The sequence below is a fragment of the Mesocricetus auratus genome, unplaced genomic scaffold, assembly GCF_017639785.1.
Source record: "Mesocricetus auratus isolate SY011 unplaced genomic scaffold, BCM_Maur_2.0 Super-Scaffold_100081, whole genome shotgun sequence".
In the NCBI taxonomy this organism is placed as follows: domain Eukaryota; kingdom Metazoa; phylum Chordata; class Mammalia; order Rodentia; family Cricetidae; genus Mesocricetus; species Mesocricetus auratus.
Window position 1 is genome coordinate 367,329 of NW_024429237.1, and position 17,450 is coordinate 384,778.

The window sequence follows — 17,450 nt, forward strand, 5'->3', positions numbered from 1 at the left end:
GGATGTCTTCTTAGACATGCACACAGGCAGAACACCCATATTATAAACAAATGTTTTAAAAGAGAGATTTAATTACGCATCAAAAAAACCAGTTCATCGCCGGGCGTTGGTGGAGCACGCCTTTAATCCCAGCACTCGGGAGGCAGAGGCAGGCGGATCTCTGTGAGTTCGAGGCCAGCCCGGTCTACAGAGTGAGTTCCAGGACAGCCTCCAAAACAATACAGAGAAACCCTGTCTCGAAAAACCAAAAAAAAAAAAAAAAAAACAAAAAAAAAAAAAAACAGTTCATCACGGTGTCTTTATTTTATTTTTTAAATTTCTTTATGACCAGACATGGTAGCACACATCTTTAATCCCAGCACTCACTGGAGGCAGAGGCAGGCAGATCTCTGAGTCCGAGGCCAGCCTGGTCTACATAGAATTTCAGGAAGGCCAGGGCTACAGAGGGAGAACTCGTGTGTGTGTGTGTGTGTGTGTGTGTGTGTGTGTGTGTGTGTGTGTGTGTGTCTCGCTCGTGCACATGGTTGTAGGAGGATGTGGTTTTTGTATTAATGTATGTGGGCACTATGTCTGGATGAATTGAACTCAGGACCTCTGGAAGCAGCTAGTACTCTTAATTGTTGAGTCATCTCTGCAGCCCCAACCGAGATGTTTTAAACTGGGTCTGATAGCAATAAAACTTTTAAACAAAAGCTGTGTGGAAGCAGAATACATGGTGCCCGTTGCTTTTACTCCGCATTAGGGAGGCGGAGGCAGACAGACCTGTGACTCTGAAGCCAGCCTGTTCTACACCAAATTCTAGGCCAGTCAGTGCTACACAGTGAACTCTTTTTATTGGTTTGTTTGTTATTTGTTTTTTCGAGGCAGAGTTTCTCTGTGTAACAGCCCTAGCTGTCCTGGAACTTGCTTTTAGACTAGGCCACCTCAAACTCACAGACATCCACCTGCTTCTGCCTCCTGAGTACTGGGATTAAAGGTGTGTGCCACTGCCCGGCTCAGTGAGTGAGAACTCTTTTTTTTTTTTTTTTTTTTGGTTTTTAGAGGCAGGATTTCTCTGTGGCTTTGGAGGCTGTCCTGGAACTCGCTCTGTTCCAAGCTGGCCTCGAACTCACAAGGATCCTCCTGCGTGCTGGGATTAAAGTCGTGTGCCACCAATGCCCGGCTCTGCCTCAGCCTTTCAAGTAGCTGGGACCAGGTTGGGTTGTCACACCTTGTCCCACAACTTTTTACCATTCCAAAGAAATCTTTAGTTCATTAGTGGTGACTTCTGTTTTCTCTCTAGACACCAAGTCCTGCAACTCTGGGCTCTCAAGTGTACGTATAAATGAGTCTCACTTTGTAGGGTTACCCCAATTGTAGTAAGTATCAATCCATTTCTCCTTATCACTGTACAGTTCTGACCTGTAGAAAGACTACACTGTGTAGTGTGATGATGACGGTGATGACGGTGGTGACGGTGGTGGTGGTGATGGTGGTGACGGTGACGGTGGTGGTGATGTAATGATGTGCTCTGGGATTGACTCTGAGGGTCACACACATTAAACAAATGGTCACTACTGAGCCAAGTCCCAGTCACCCAACCCCAACTGTTGTTTTAAACTTGAAATTTTTGCCAAGCTTGGTGGTTCATGCCTTTAATCCCAGCAGCTGGGAGTCTGAGGCCAGCCTGGTCTACAGAGTGAGTTCCAGGACAGTCAGGGCTACACAGAGAAACCCTGTCTCAAACAATGACAACAAAAATAAAAAGAAAGAAAAAAGAAAGTTTTGGGATAGGGTCTATTTAACCAAGTTTCCCAGACTGGCCTGAAACTCACTTTTCAAATTGGCTTTGAACTTCGAATCCTCCTGCCTCAGCCTCCCAAGCAGCCAAAAGTCTGGGCATGTACTGACTTGTCTCTCTTGGTGTCTGCGTCTTTATATGGGCAGTGCAGTAGAGCAGTTCTTAGGAAACAGGCATTGACACGAAAGGGCGTAGCTACAGTAAGTCCCTGGATTCCATCCCCACCCCCACGGAAGGAAGGGAAGGAGGGAGAGAAATCCCCAAGGAAGCCAGCACTGAAGTTTCCAGTGAGGACAGGATATGATGTAGCCCCAAGGAGCCACATGAGGACAGATGGGACCTAAGGCTTGCATGGTCGCCACGAGCCATGCGGCCATGATTGCTTGAAAATTCCTCTAACCAGCTGGGCATTTGGGAGGCTGAGGCAGGAGGATCAGGAGTAGAGGTAAGCCTGGCCTCCACAGTAATATACTTCCTCAAGAACACAAGCACACACACCAAAATAGAAATAAAAAGTGAGAATTAAAGAGCAAAGCAACCCCAGTACTATAGAGTATAAATTTTAGTTGCCCTCCACAGCCCCACATGTACTCTCAAAAGCCCCGCCCCCACAGCCATGGCCCCTCCTTGGGTTGTTCCGTCCTCCAGACAAGGTTGAGCCTTTCCCACACCTGCGCCTCCAGAGTTCTCAGAGCAGCAAACTTCACAAAACTGCTGCTTGCCTGCTCCTCTCCCAGTGGTGCAGGCGACTCCCACATTTGTTCTATTCCCTGACAATTATGATTATGAGCTCAACAGCTGCTCTTAGTGAGACACCAGGGGTGAAGACTGGAGGGTGGGAGTGCCTGTCTAGCACCCATGAGGCCTAGGGTCAGTCCCCGGTCGTGAAAAAAACCAAACCAAATCAGACTCCTTGACTTGGAGCAGATGCTGTAAGGACACAGCAGACAAACAGAAGGAAGGGTGGCTGAGGATAGAGTTCAGGGGCAGCCGGGCTACAGACAGACACTTGGGGGAGCACAGGGAGGGATGAAGATGAAAAGGAGGAAAAGAAAGAGGTAGGGAAGAGGAGACAGCCCAGTACGCACAGTCTCACCATATAAAGACAGCTGATGACTCAGCAGGTACAAGAAGTTACCACCAGGTCTGGTGTCCTGAGTCCCAATCCAAGAACTCACACAGAGAAACAACCCCTGCAAGCTGTCCTCTGAACACACTTGCACACATGCACACACACACACACACACACAACTCACTATATGACCAGGCTGATGTCAAACCCACAGAGATTCACCTGCATTTGTCTTCAGAGTGCTGTGGTTAAATGAAATTTCAGAAAAAACTTTTTTGGTGGGGGTTTCAAGACAGGGTTTCTCTGTGTAATAGTCCTGGCTTCCCTGGAGTTCACTCTGTAGACCAGGTTGGCCTGGAACTCTTAGAGATCTCCCTGTCTCTGCCTCCCGAGTGCTCTTGATTAAAGGCATGCACCATCACCGCCCACCAGAGAAAAAAAATTTTTGGCAGCTGGGTTATTGGCGCATGTGTGTAATCTCATGTTTGGGTAGTGGAGACAAAAGGACCCATGGGGCTCACGGGAAAGCTAGCCAAGCCTAATGGGAGCCACAGGTTTCATCGTGTTCAAAGCAAGTTAAGTAGGCATGGTGGTGCAGGCCTTCAGTCCTAGCACTAGGGGTATACAGGCCCCTGGTGGAAGGAACTATTTGTGCCAAAACCCTGTCAGCTTGAGGCCTGGCAGGAGGACCGAGGGAGAGGTGGGCAATGGAGGAAGTGAGGGCTGGTAGGGGCCAGGTGAGCAGTGCAAGCCTTTATTTAGCCTTAATTCTGAGCAGCCTTGAGTGGTTCAAGCGCCCCCTGGTGGCCATAAAGGAACAGCCGGAGAGGGCGAGAAGACCACGCATGGACATCTCCAAGAGAAATGCCATGGGGAACCCGGTGGGGGCTCAAGAAAGCAGGATTCTAGGTGCATATATAGGAAACCGGAAACGCTGCATGTTAAATGTTCTGGGCTCTGCAGTTGGGAGAATGAGGGTGCTGCCGTTCCTGCAGACAGCACAGGTGGCAGAAGCTGGTTCGAGACTCTGCCACAGCCTCCTTCTAGCCCTGGGCCCCATGAAGGTATAAAGAAGGCAGCCCCCTTCCTTCTAGGATGACTTCTAAGTGTGCGAGCCGCATGCTTTTGAACACCCGTGGGCGACGCCCAGAGCTGCCGACTCAGGGACTCTGGGATGGTAGAACCCAGGGCGGCCACATCTAGGTCCCCAAGGAGACCCAAAGGAGACGGGAATCTTGCAGAGATCACTCGAGTAGAGCTGGGAGTCCTCTGGACAGCCGCCCGGGCACGGACTTGCCAGTCACTCTTATTCTATCCTGGGCTCCTGGAGGCGAGGTGGGTGGGGGGGTGTCTAACAATCGGAGCGTAGACTGGTCACTGGGCTAGCAATCAGAAATCCTCTCCCGGGACAGTAACCAGTTCCGGAATGCAAAGGCGCCTGCCCAGGCCCAGTAAATAAACCAGGGAAGCCAGACGTTCCGAAAGATGCTTCAGACTGAGCCTGGTGCAGACGTCACTTCTAGGGGTGGGATTATTTCATAAGAGCTCTTTCAGCATTTTAGCAGTGTAGGGGGGAGGCGGGAGGTTGCTTCCCAGATTGTGGCAGGAGGTCGAGGCAGAGTTCTCTTTTGCTGTGGGAGGAAAAAGCTCACCGAAGGGCAGCCTGACCCAAAAATCGAGGAGCGCTGGAGTCTGCTGCCCCCTACAGGACACTAAACAAACAGGCGAGCCCAACCGGGAAAAGGAGAGAAAAACAGACTGCCCCTGTGACTGCCGCCTAGGGCAAGAGGTTTAAGCCTCTCTGTGTCTCAGTTGTCCGTCTGTGGAGAGGACAATATCTCCTTCACTGATTTTGTGGCTTGGCTCTAAGATGTCAGTCTTTGTAGCTCTGAGAGAAAATACAAAATGAAGTTGAGGAACCCGTTCCAGTGTCACCTTCCCAAACTGAGAGATAAGGATGGGTGAGTGAATGAATAGATGCCATGCATTCCAGAGCCACCTCTTTCAGGTTGGACACAGTAGCAACACCTGTAACCCCAGCACTTGGGAGTAGAGGCAGGAGAATCGGAAGTTCAAGGGCCATCTTAACTGTTATGGTGAGAGCTTTGCCCCAGCCGCTGGCCTCCATATACTCAAAGAGTCTGGAATGCTATGGTGGAAGTTCCACCCAAGCCCCCTCCCCTCTCTCTCTCTCCAAACCCTGCTGCATCTCAGAAAGCCAGCCAAATGATTACCCCCTCCCCCAGAGATACTCAAGACCAAGATATTTAAACTGTCCCCCAGAAGATAGACTTGCGGTTTTTCGGTCTCTCCCGTTTCATCTCTGGGGAACTGGAAGGCCATCCAGGAGCACTGTATCCATTAAACGTGGGCTGTTTCTAATTCAGTTTGATTTGGTCTGATTTGGATTGCTCCATCGGTGGAGAGGCTGGCCTCCCTCTGTGGCTAAGGATGCCCTGATCTTCTGATCCCCCTGCCTCTACCTCCAGAGGTACCACCATGCTTGGTTTATTTTATGCTGTGCTTCCTGACTGCTGGGTAAACACTCTTCCATATCCTCAGCCCCAAATCACTTCATACTCTCATCTATTTCCTTGTATATGCCTCCCTCTCCACCCTGGAGGATTTTCCTGGGCCAGCTGAGACTTGTCTTTCCAAGGAGGATGTCTGAAAGGGAAGCCTATCAAGGAGAAACTGAGGAAATGAATGCAGTAAGGAGTTAAAGGAAGGCAGACAATGGCCAGGATGACAGGGCTGGAGTCCTACAAAGGTAAAGGCTTGAGTTTGAGGGGCCCAAAGTCTTCTGCCCTGGTACTTGGGTGGGGCATACATACAATGTCATCTGTCGGCTCAACCCCAGGCTGGTTTGCCCTTCCCCCAGCCAGCTGAGGCTGTGGCAGGATTGTGTGTGTGTGTGTGTGTAGATTCTGGAGATGCTCAACCAGTGCTTGATTCCTGAGTGGTGCCCGGGGAGCTGCAACTTTGGGGTTCTGCATATGCATCCCTGGCCCTCCCTCCACTCCGTATGTGCCCCATCCCAAAAGGAGCTTGCACAACCAGACTGCGTGCACGTTTTTGCCCCATGGTCCCAGAAGCAAGTGTTAGGTACCTGGTGGCCCTGCCTGTTCTGTACCATGAAAGGTGGTGTGAACATTTGTACACTCATTAACTGTGTGTGCCCAGAGACTGTGTCTGATGTTCCCTAGGGACATGCTCTGGCTTATGGTTTTTGTTTGTTTTGAGACATTATAGCTCAGGTTGGTCTGAAGCTCACTCTAATCCTGGCTGGCTTGAAACCATGATACTCCTACCTCATGTTCCTGAGTTCCAGGGTTTAGAGGTGTGGACTGGCTCACCAACTGTGCTCTGGTTTTGTACCTTAAGGTTTTTTCTGGGGTGTACACCCGGTTGTGTGTACATGGTGGGGTGTGATCCGTGACACTGGGCTCTGGCTGGGCATATTCAGTTCTAAAAACATTCCGTGCTATCCCTCAAAGTGGTGCCTGCCGCTCCCAGGTATCCCTACGTGTGTGGCCGCCACCCCCTTCGTCCGGCAGGCAGGCGTACGCCCCAAGGCCCCCCGAGCACCTTCCCTGTCTGTGGCCCGTGTGCCTTTGTGCACGCGTGCTCCCGCCGCGCCTGGAGGGCTGCACGCAGCCCCGGTGCCTGCCCGCGCCCCGAGTTCCCCGCGAGCCGTAGCCTGGAGCGCGGGGGCTTGCAGGCAGCCCGGGGCGCGCACGGCCGCAGCTGGACCCACCGGCCGGCGCCGCGCGGGGGCCTCGGGGGCGCGGGCGCGTGGCCGCGGGTTCGAACCGCTCGGTGCCTTCCCGCGCGGGCGGCCGGGCGGGCTCCCGGGCCCTGGCGGAGCGGAGGGCGCTGCGGCGGCGGAGAGGAGGTGAGCGCGGGCCGGGGCGGGGGGCGCACCTGCGGGTCACGGCCACGGCCGAGGCCTCCATTGTTCCTGGCTGTGCGGCCCGGGACGCCGCCTGCACCGGGACACGGCTGCGAGCGCCTGGGCCGGGCCGACAGGGGCGCGGGGCCGGGGCGCTTTGTTCTCGGGGCGCGGGGCGGGAGGCCGCCTCCGGCCGGGGGCACGGACCGCATCTGCACGGTGACTGCGGGGGACAAGGTTTGCCAACTGGAACCCGCCCTCCAAAAGTGGCCGCAGAAAGGAAAGATGGCCCCGATCACTCTGCTGAGGAGCCCTAGCTTTAAAGCGACCGGGCGCCTTTCCCGGGGACCTCTCCCCTGAAGGCATGCATGCTGGGGCTGGGGGCTGCAGAAGCCACCTCTTTGGCTAACTGGGGGCTGAGAAAGTACCCCCATCACACTTGGGTTCCCCATCTCCTCCCTGCCCATCCCCCACCACTCACAGACGCACTTGCCAAACCAAAATTAGTCTCAAGTCATCAAAGTCCGAAAAGCCATCCAGCGTGACATAGATACACACTATCTCATTAATAATCTTATATCCTAAGCACACAGTCAACCACAACACCGACACGCATGCACACACTGCACCCACAAAGGCTGGGGAAACACCCCTGCAAAGGAAAGTCACCAGTGAGAGGTGGCACAGTATAGAGACATGCTAGAGGTGCCCACCCTCACCTGGTCACTCACACAGCCAGAGTCACTGACAACCATAGGGGCAGGATGGTCCCCTTAGTAACTTGGTTTGCAAACCCACCCTCCAGATAAGGACACCCACATATGAGCCCAAGGCAGGTCTCAGCAATCTTGACACAGAGTCACCAGATCAGAGGTATGCATGTTGACACAGATACACACATAAAGCCACGACTCCTTATGGAGCTGGACATGGTGGTACAGACCTGTCCTCCTAGCCCTCGGGAGGCTGAGGGAAAGCTCAAGGCCTGCTTGGCTATATAAACCAACCTAGGCAATTTAGAGACAGCCTTAAAAAATAAAAAATAAATAAAAAAGAGAAGGCTGGGTGTGATGGGGCACAGTTTTAATCCCACCACTCTGGAGACAGAGGCAGGCAGATCTCATTAGGTCCAGGCTAGCCTGATCTATATAGTTAGTTCCAGGTCAACCAGGGATTCATTGGGAGACCCTGTCTCAAGCAAAAAACAAACAACCCTCCATAAAAGTCAAAATAAACAGTGATCTGGGGTTGTAGCTTCAATGTTAAAGCTTGATGGCCAGGTCCTGGGGGTTGGTGCCCAAGGTCAAAACAAACACACAAACAAAAACATGGAACTTAATCCACAGCCACCTACACAGACACGGAAGACATAGATGGTTATACGCATACACAGATACACAGACCCACGGGGGAAGGACACCCAGAGGCAGAGCCACACAGATATTCAACAGCTCAATATTTTGTTGTTAAATTGGGACAGTGGTGGCGCACACCTTTAATCCTAGCACTGGGGAGGCAGAGGCAGGCGGATCTCTGTGAGTTCAAGACCAGCCTGATCTACAACAACTAGTTCCAGGGTAACCTGGGCTGTTAAACACAGAGAAACCCTGTCTCAAAAAACTGAAAAAAAATTGTTTTGCTGCTGTTACTGAGACAGGGTCTGAATTGGAGCCCTGTCTCGGAAAAAAAAAAAAAAGGTTCTCAGTAGCTGACCTCTGGTTTCTGTTAGTAAGTACAGAGGTGACCGGTCTCACAGCCACCATGTCCAGTGACACTGAGCAGCCATTGTGTGCCAGGCTCTGGGGACATACCTGTGACTCAGAATGAATTCCCTGCCTTAACACAGCTGTTATTTTAGTGGGGCTGGGCCTGAGGGATGCCATCAGCTGACAGACTACAGCCACCCAGTTACTCTAACAAACCCCAGACACCCACATACACCTGCTCACACATCGACCTGCAATTAGACTGGAGCTTGACACACCCACCTACAATAATGCTGACATTTACACATAAACAAGCCCACGGAAGAGATGAACAGACATTGACACACCCACACACTAGTAGCAGTACCCACCATGGCACACACACACACACACACACACCATTGAGCTCCTGTAGCCCAGAGTAAACTTAGATCAGACAACACCCACTAACCTACTAACACCAGTGAGTTTGTGAGGACAGTCCACCTGGATGCATACCCAGGCCACCCTGCATCTTGAACTTTGTAAGTTCAGAAGAGCATCTGGAGTTCCCATCAGCCCTTCATAGCCCCCAACAGAGGAGAAGCCAACCCCCTCCCACCCGAAGCCCTGGCCTCCTCCTAGCCAGCCAGCTGGACTTTGGGGTTTTTGACCTACCCACTGCCCATAGGACACAGGAGCTCCTGTCTGAGGCCCTCCATGAAAGACCAGAGTATTTGGGAAGCCCTGGAGAAGCTTGGGAGGGAAGGATGGGCACCTGAGAAGCCATGTAAGTGTGGCTAAAAGGTCTAGCCAGCCTGGGCCATCAGCGTGACCCCAGGGAGACCGCCACGTCTTGTCACTATACCCCCAATAATGAGCTCTCTGTTGTCCAGGGTCGACCTGCTCCTCCTGCCCCGCTGACTCACACATAGGCATGGCACACTGAACACTGCAGACCACAGCAGACAGCTCACCCATCCCCTACTTCTTCCCCCCATTGTAGAGTTAACCTCATCTGGCTGGGCCAGGAATCTCACCTCAACCTGACCTCTAAGACAGCTGCCCAGCTGTTTTTGCTGCTCAGAGTGAGCATGGGGCATGGCGCACCCAGGTCACTCCTGTACCAGGACCTGGGGTGGGGGATGGGAGGAGACTGTTTCCCACACCCGCCATAAGGGACTTCAAAGTCAAACCTCCCGCCCAAGCACCCTAGGCCGGCAGACACGTGGCGGGAAATATGCGATCAGCTCCCAGCCCAGGTTAGGGCTGTGAGCCCCACACACCAGGGGACATGGCTGCCAACAACCTCACAGACCCTCCCCGGGAAGAGAAGGGACAGACACAGTTTCAGGAAGGGTGCAGTCAGACACAGACGGGAGACCCCCTCTGACAAAGGGCAGGCGAGCGCAGACACGGAGGGCGGGAAGCCTGCACCACGCCTGCAGACAAAGAGACAGGAGGGGGCGGGGCCTGGCGCCTCCGCCCCGCCCCCTCAGACCGACTCCCACAGGCACGCTGTCCTGCTGGGAATACCCGAAGCAGACACCTCCCATTGCATAAGGTTAAAGTCAAGAGTTTCGAAGGACAAGTAAGCAGCAGAGTGGACTTAGAGAATAAAATACGGTGTCTACGAGATGACCCGTATTGCCCGGAGTGTCTTGTGTGCCTTGTAAATGCCCATTTTAGCTTTCAGGAACCCCTTAAAAACTGTTTTGAACTCGCCGCGTCCCCTTCCCCAGGGGTACAGGGGAAATCTATACAAAGCCCTTGATTGCAGCTCACCCTCCTCTGGACGCATCCAGGACGAGCGAGCGTCCAAGGCAGGAGACCCTCCTTTCCCACGAAGGGCTGCCCGCAGTCCCTGGCCTCAAATGTGGGCTGCTGGCCAGGTACACGGGCTCGGGGCGAGGATGTGACCAGTCCTGGGGACTGGGCTGAGGAAGCAGGGTGAGGGTCCAGCCGGGTGGGAGTGCTTCCTGAGTCGCGCTGGCTTCGGGGACCTGGTTTGGGTCTAAGGGATCTTGGCAGGAGCTTAGCTTCTAGGGGAATTCTGGGCATGCTCTGGAAGCCCACTGAGGTGCTAGACAGGGTGAGACCTAAGCTCTCAGGTAGTTGAGTTTGGAGGCAGATCTAGCAGGACCGGCTTGCAGGAGGGTCCCAGGGACCTTGGCTGAGGACTGAATTGAGTCTGGGGTTGTGGCCTGGGGCTGCATAGGCTGGTGCCACCCCCACCCCTGCGCTGGAGTTACTGGGTTTCACGCAAGCTTGGTTACACGTGGTGCTCCGGATCTGTCTTGTGTGGCCTCGGGAGATCCCTGAGGGTGATCACTCCCCTCTATGGAGTGTCAGGAGCTCAGGCAAAGCAAAGTTGGCAGTGCCAAGGGTGCGGGACCTTTGCCCAAGTGGGTAGATGCTCCACCGGAAGGCCTAGGGAATCTTGTCCTCCTCAGACCATTTAGAAACCTTTAGACCCAGAGTGGGCATGGGGGAGGGGCAGTTCCTTTCCCAGCTCACTGCTTGGCTGGGAAGGGCGGAGGTGGGCTCAGGAGGAAACTTAGGCTTAGACCATGGGAAAGCAGAAAGGTCTACATTGTATTGAAGCCTTTATTTATCTCACAATCAAGCTTGCCAGAGGAGCCCGTTACATTGTGTTAAAGGAATTTGTTTACGTCTCTGTTGCCTCTGTGACCCTCCCAGACCAGAACCTAGGCTACCAGACTTCTAGGTGGCTAAAAATCGCCCTCCTTTGTGGTCTTTCGGCCTCTCTCTCCTTACTAGTGGTGTGTGGGGGTCTGCACCTCAGGGATGCTTTGGAAGATTTTATTTTTATCTCACTGCGTAGCCCTCTCTAGGACCTTACTATTTAGCACAGGCTGGTCTGGAGCTATGAGTCCTGAGCCTCGGAGTGTTGCGGTGTCAGGCAGACACTGCTTTGGGTGCGTCCCTTGAATAAAGGATGGTGAGATGAGACAGGTACACCGTTGCCTCCGTTGCAGAGGCCACGCACTTTTACATTATGATTTATACTTGTGCTGCTGCTCCTGGGTCTCCAAAAAGACAGATGATACTGAATAACTGATGGCTGGCTTCATGGGAGTCAAAAGGACCCTGGCTTCATCACCCTACACGTCCCCTCCCTCTCTGGGCTACTCCCTACTCCAGTTCTCCAAGAAACTTGCCAAGGGTTTGGGGGAACATTCAACCTGTCGGTGAGTTTGAGCAGCTCAGACAAACCATCGACTGTTGAGTGGACCCCGAGGCCTGGAACTGCCGTCAATCTACCCCATCACATCCCCACCTTCTAGATCTGGGAGATTCCCCCAGGCAACCTGGCATCCCCCTCTCTCAGGCCACAGTGTAGGTCACAATCAACATTCATTGTTGTCGGTGGGTTGTGAGGAGGGTTCCAGACCCACCGGGGGATGAATGTCACTGTGGCTGGACCATACAGCAGTCTCAGGGGTGAGGAGGGCAGGACCTCTTAGACAGCCCCAGGTTCTTCAGCCTGTCATTTGCTCCCCTTGAGGAGATGAACTGGTATCTGGGACTTTAATGGGCAGACTGAAATTGGGAAATAAACCCTTGAGGGGTAGATGTTGGGGGAATCATAGTGTGGGGGCTGAAAGCATGGATGTTTGCGTTTCTGGAATGGGTGAATTGGTAGACGGGCATGCAATGGACAGATGGGTTAGCAGGTGGGCAGGAGGGGTGGAAAAGTCTGTCCCAGTCAGTGGGGACTCCCGACCAAGTGCCTTTTTTGGGGTGTTGGGGGTCAGAGAGTTGGCACTTGCTGGGATGCAGCCTGTCCACGGCATGCCTGGAGGACCCCTCCACTCACCCCTCAAGGAGGCTCCTAACTGAATGAACCAAGGAGAAAGAGTTGGAAACTCCACTTTGTACCCGAGGACAAACAATCGAGGTGCCTATTAACATATCAAAGCTGACACTGGCTGCCAGGTCCTTCCAGCATCCCTCAGTCCCTACCTGCTTTGAGGTCCCCCTGGCTGGCATACCTGTCACCTACCCTGAACTTTCCTAGCCAAGGAACAGCCCTTCCCTTGGCTTTTCTGGTTTCTATACAGCCCAGCCATATTTTGCTATATGCTTTTTTTTTATCCCCCCCCATCTTTAAAACAATTTTTTTTTTTTTGCCTCTTGGCTGCCATTCCAGGTTCCCCTCTCCCTCTCCTCACATGAGCTGGCTCAGTTTGCCGTCATGTGCACTCTGGACTCCCAGGTGTTTCTGCCTTTGCCTGTATTGTCCCTCGGTCCTTTAGGAGCAGTCATGTCCTCCTTTTATTTCTTTTCTTGACTAAGTTCTCAGCCACTAGAGTGGGCATGGAAATCCCTTAGCAAATCCAGAGCTTTGGGACCCAGTCCTTTTCATCATCGTCCCCTCCCCCATGGACAGGACCCCTTTCTAAGTACTGGGATTGCTACTTGACCTAACTAGGGCTCAAGGCCACTTGGCCCCTTCCCCAGCTCTAGGGAAGGAAGAGGGGAAAAAATTAGTAAATCATCCTTCTGTTTAAGGGTTTGGCCCCGGGCAGAGTTCTTAGCCATCTCCCTGCCTCTTCACCTAGCTGGCCAGCAAGGGTTGACCTCCCACAGGGAGGGGGAGGAGACCCTGGGGAAGCCTGGGGGTTCAGTGGCTCCTGGTCTATCTCCAGCCCACACAAACACCATATACCCCCTGGGCAGGTATGTAAGAAGCCCCCAGTGACACTGAGGGACCCCCTGGAGCCTGCCTGCTCCACCCTCTCACACCCCCTCAAGGTAGAAAAGCAGCCAGAGCCGCTTGGGCTTCAGGCACGGAGGGAAGCCGTCTGCTCCTAGCCATGGGGACTTTCAATCTGTGGACAGACTACCTGGGCCTGGCAAGCCTGGTTGGGGCTCTGCATGAGGAAGAGGTGCCTGATGTCAGGCTGGACCCCAAGCCAGAGCCCAAGCCGAGCCTGGAAAGCCAGAGAGCCAGCAAGGAACCCTCAACAGTTCCTGAACGTTTGTGCTCATTCTGCAAGCACAATGGGGAGTCCCGTGCCATCTATCAGTCCCACGTCCTGAAGGATGAGGCGGGCCGAGTGCTGTGTCCCATCCTGAGGGATTATGTGTGTCCCCAGTGTGGGGCCACTCAGGAGCACGCCCACACTCGACGCTTCTGCCCACTCACCGGCCAGGGCTACACTTCTGTCTACTGCTACACTACCCGGAACTCTGCAGGCAAAAAGCTGACCCGGCCTGACAAGGCAAAGTCACAGGATGCTGGCCACCACTCTGGAGGAGAAGCAGCAGCAGGTGTCTATGCAGGTGGTTTAGGGACTGGGTGGAGAAGGGACCCATTCTAGGCTCTCAGCTCTTCGGTGTGTTTAAGTGTGTGTGATGCCAGTATTGGAAACTAAGCAACCCAGTGTGTAGAGCTGAGAGCATCCTGAAAGCCTTGTGTAGTGCAATGGCTGAGGAGTGTGGTTTTTACATTGCTGTGTGATCTTTCACAAGCTATTCTCCCTCTCTGAGCCACCCAGGCATGGGGTGGTAGAGACGTTAGGGTGTAGTGTGAGCTCTGATTTCTACTTGGGCATCAGGAGTTGTGAAGTCTGGAAACCCTTTCTGAACCCTGAAATCATTTGTGTGTTCTGCACCCGGTGCAGTTAGGACAGTGCTGAATGGGGGAGCACTTGACTCAGATGAGGGGATCCCAGGAGGACTTCCTGGAGAAGGTATCTTCTGGAGTCTTAATTCCTTTATTTCCACTGTGGGAGGGCCTTCTTGGAAACTATCATAAGGTTCAGTGTGACTGCCTGGGTGTGGGTGTGCACTGTGGGTGGCTAGAAATCATTGGATCTTTGAGTGTCACTTTAGGAATCTGCAGTTAGTGCTCATGCATAGTGCTTAAGAGACCCAGATTTTGGTCCCGAGTCAGAACTATAAAATGTTTGGGGTGCGATGCCAACATGACTCAATGGGTAAAGACTGCTTTAATATAACTCTGAAGATCCCTGGGATCCACACGGTAGGAGAGAGCTGATTTCCTTCCAATTGTCCCCTGACCTCCACACCACAACACAGGCAAGGACACTTCTCAGAATTCTACTGGAGCGGCAGACCAGGGCCAATGGGTCCCATGGTTGTCATGGACTTTAAGGGCCCACTCCAAGGCAGCAAGGCAGGAGTAGGGGGCCCTCAGGAACGTGCTTGCTTGGTGTTACAGTGTGGAGCCTCCCCATCTTCCCCACAAATGCAGAGCACTACCCTCCAGGGCCAGACGTAAGCACCTGAAACTATAAGGTTTTTAAAGCTTGTAGGTGTGTGGGTGGTTTGCTTGCATGTATGTGTGTACCCATGCACTTCGGAAGAGGGTATGGGAGCCCCTGGAACTGGAAAGATGATTAGGAGCCACCATGTAGTGCTAGGAGTTGAAACCCAGTTCTCTGGAAGAGCAGCCAGTGCTCTTAACTAAGGAGTCAGGTCTCCTGGCCCTATGAAGTTTTATTGGTTTCCATGCTAATGGACCCTAGGACCAGGACTTCAGAAGCCAGCATCTACCTCCCGTTTGTTTTTCTTTGTTTACCATCTATCTTACTTATTTTGGTTTTTTGAGACAGGGTTTCTCTGTGTAGCCCTGGCTGTACTGGAACTAGCTCTGTAGACCAGGCTGGTCTTGAACTCCTGAGTGCTGGAATTAAAGGTGTGTGCCACAATGCCCAGCAGTTTGTTTCTTAAATCTTTTTTACACATAAAACTTGCAAGAGCCAGTCCACCATGTGGGTTTGAGGTACAGAACTCAGATTGTCAGGCTTGGCCACAAGCTCCCTTTTACCCAATGAGCCCTCAGGAGATGCAGACACTTTTATTTCATGTTTATGTATTTTTTTTGCCTGCTTGTACCACCTGTGAGCAGTCCAGAAAAGGCATAGAAACCCTGGAACTTCAGTCAACAGCTGGTTGTGGGTAGCCGTATGGGTGCTGGGAGCCAGATGTAGGTCCTCTGCAAAGGTGCTGATTTTGGTAAGCTAGCTCTTACTTGTTTTGTTTTTTCTGAGCTCTGAGATTTTTTCTTTTTGATACAGCTGTCTATTTTGTAGCTCAGGTTGTCCTCCAAAATGCCAGGATGGCAGGTGCTTGCACCACAAATAGCTCTGCAGGCCCCAGTACCTGTGAGGTCTCAGGAGCGAAACTGAAAGTTTGTGGGTGGGGGTCCAAAGGTGACTCAGAGGCTGCTTCACCACGGTTCTGTGCTTGTTTCCCTGAGTAGTCTGGGAGCGGCAATGGACTGGGGTGTATCTCCCTTAACTTTGCAGTGAACCTCTGGTTAGAGACCAATTATCTGCAAGCAAGGATCCCATTCTGTGAATTTTTTAAGTTGTTGTTGTGACAGTCTCTCTGTGTAGCTCAGTAGATTTGAAGGAATGTGCCTCAGTCTCCCTATTGCTGAAACAGATGTGAACTGCCATGCCTGCCTATTAAGAGTTTGATGTTGTTGATCTCTTGTGGGGATGGATCCCAGGACTTCTCTCTGTGTGCTGTACCACAGCCCTATCCCTTCCAGTGGGGTCTTAGAGGGACTCAGCTCTGAGAAGCTAACAATGAGGAGTTATAGAGATGATGGTCTCTGAATTCTGAAGGGACAGGAACACCTCCCTGGTATTGGAGGGTGCCCTCACCAGCATACTGTCCCAGCAAGCTGAGGGTTGCATTCTGGGTGTTAAGGAATGCAAAGTCCCTTGCAGCCTGGCAGAGAGAGACACACCACCTTCACTTGAATAGCATTTCTGTGCTTTGCTCTGGGTCCCAGGATGACAATCCTATGTGTGACCACCAGGTGGCGCAGCAGCCCGGGAGGCCTAGGAACTCCCATGAGTAAGTACCCCGCTCAGCAATCTGAGCCACTCATTTCAGCATTTCTCTCCTTTGCTTTCAACCTTCAGGTTCCAAAAGTGGCAGGAAGTCCTCTGGACCTTCACCCTCGGCCTACAGTCCCTCCACTACAGCCTAGGAGCTTGGAGTGGGGAGGACCATGGGGTACCCTTGCCAAGGGTCTGGACAAGGCATGCTGGAGACTGGATCTTGCTTAAGACTCTGAGGCTGGCCACAGTTGTTGGAGATCGCCAGCCCTTCCCCCACCCTAGTCCTGCTTGTGTTGTTGCATCAGCACCCAATAAATGGTGAGGAGTGGAGCCTAGTCTTGGGACAAGGTGGTGTGAATCTGGCTGGCAGGGACACCTCTACTCTACAGACCACATCCTCACTCCCTGTCTCCTCCCACCTGGCAAACTGGTCTTTGAATCTTGGGATCACCTTGGGGAGCTGACTCAGGAGCATGAGGGCATCTGTGAGGCTTTTAAACTTGCAGCCACCCAGTGCATACTGACATGCCAAACGGGGCCTCCTATTGCACCAAAGGTGCACAGGATTTGGGGAACAGGCTGGCACAGATACAGTGACAAGCTTGACTAGATGGGGGCTACATTCTGGATCATCACACCTTTGTCTCCAGCCCCTCATGTCCTGTGGGGGTGCTGAGGACAACACGGCCCGGATTCATCGTACTGGCCTATATTCTTCTGGGGCTAAGGCAGGGAGGGATGAGGTGACTGAAGGAGGGCTCCTTAGTTGCCTGGGGCCTGTGAGTGGCACTGGGGTGGCAGCAAGTCCTTGCATAACCCAAGTCACCAACCAGAGTCTGAGCCCAGAGATGAGAGGGGTTAGGTAGTTAGGGACAGCTGTCCCCTCCAGTCATAACCTTGCCTGTCTCCCAGCCTCCTACAGTGGGTTTCCCTTATCGAGAGGGTGAGTGGATAGGCCCTGCCTCTGCTGTGAGTTGAGGCCTGAGCCAACCTAGGCATGTATTTCTGCAAATGGGTGACTGCTCCTGGCACAGCTGAACACTGTCATGTCCAGAGACAGGGGTAGGGTGGGGTGGGTGGTCAGTGTTCATTCCTAGGCAGTAGGCAGGAACCTCACCCTGCCTGGGAACTTGGCTGTAGCAGCTTCAGGGACGCTTTGTGTCCTCCAGGTGTG

General features: G+C 52.9%; 1 protein-coding gene across 2 annotated transcripts; it reads left to right on the plus strand.

The window, feature by feature from the left end:
• Window positions 1–6,664: 6,664 nt before the first annotated feature.
• On the plus strand, window positions 6,665–16,611 carry Nanos3 (nanos C2HC-type zinc finger 3). 2 transcript variants are annotated; one of them, XR_005873474.1, is made up of 2 exons: window positions 6,665–6,747; window positions 16,358–16,611. XR_005873474.1 is itself a non-coding variant. In XM_040736743.1 (2 exons), the coding sequence occupies exons 1-2, from the start codon at window positions 13,271–13,273 to the stop codon at window positions 16,423–16,425; spliced, it is 525 nt and encodes a 174-aa protein (XP_040592677.1). In that variant the 5' UTR covers window positions 13,076–13,270; the 3' UTR covers window positions 16,426–16,611. The 2 variants fall into 2 exon arrangements, 1 of the variants encoding a protein (XP_040592677.1); XM_040736743.1 differs by lacking the exon at window positions 6,665–6,747 and adding an exon at window positions 13,076–13,727.
• Window positions 16,612–17,450: the final 839 nt, after the last annotated feature.

Coding starts and splice junctions, on each gene's coding strand:
- Nanos3 (XM_040736743.1), top strand. CDS start 13,271: ATGGGGACTTTCAATCTGTGGACAGACTACCTGGGCCTGGCAAGCCTG. Junction 13,728..16,357: donor TGGAGGAGAAGCAGCAGCAG/GTGTCTATGCAG, acceptor TTCAACCTTCAG/GTTCCAAAAGTGGCAGGAAG.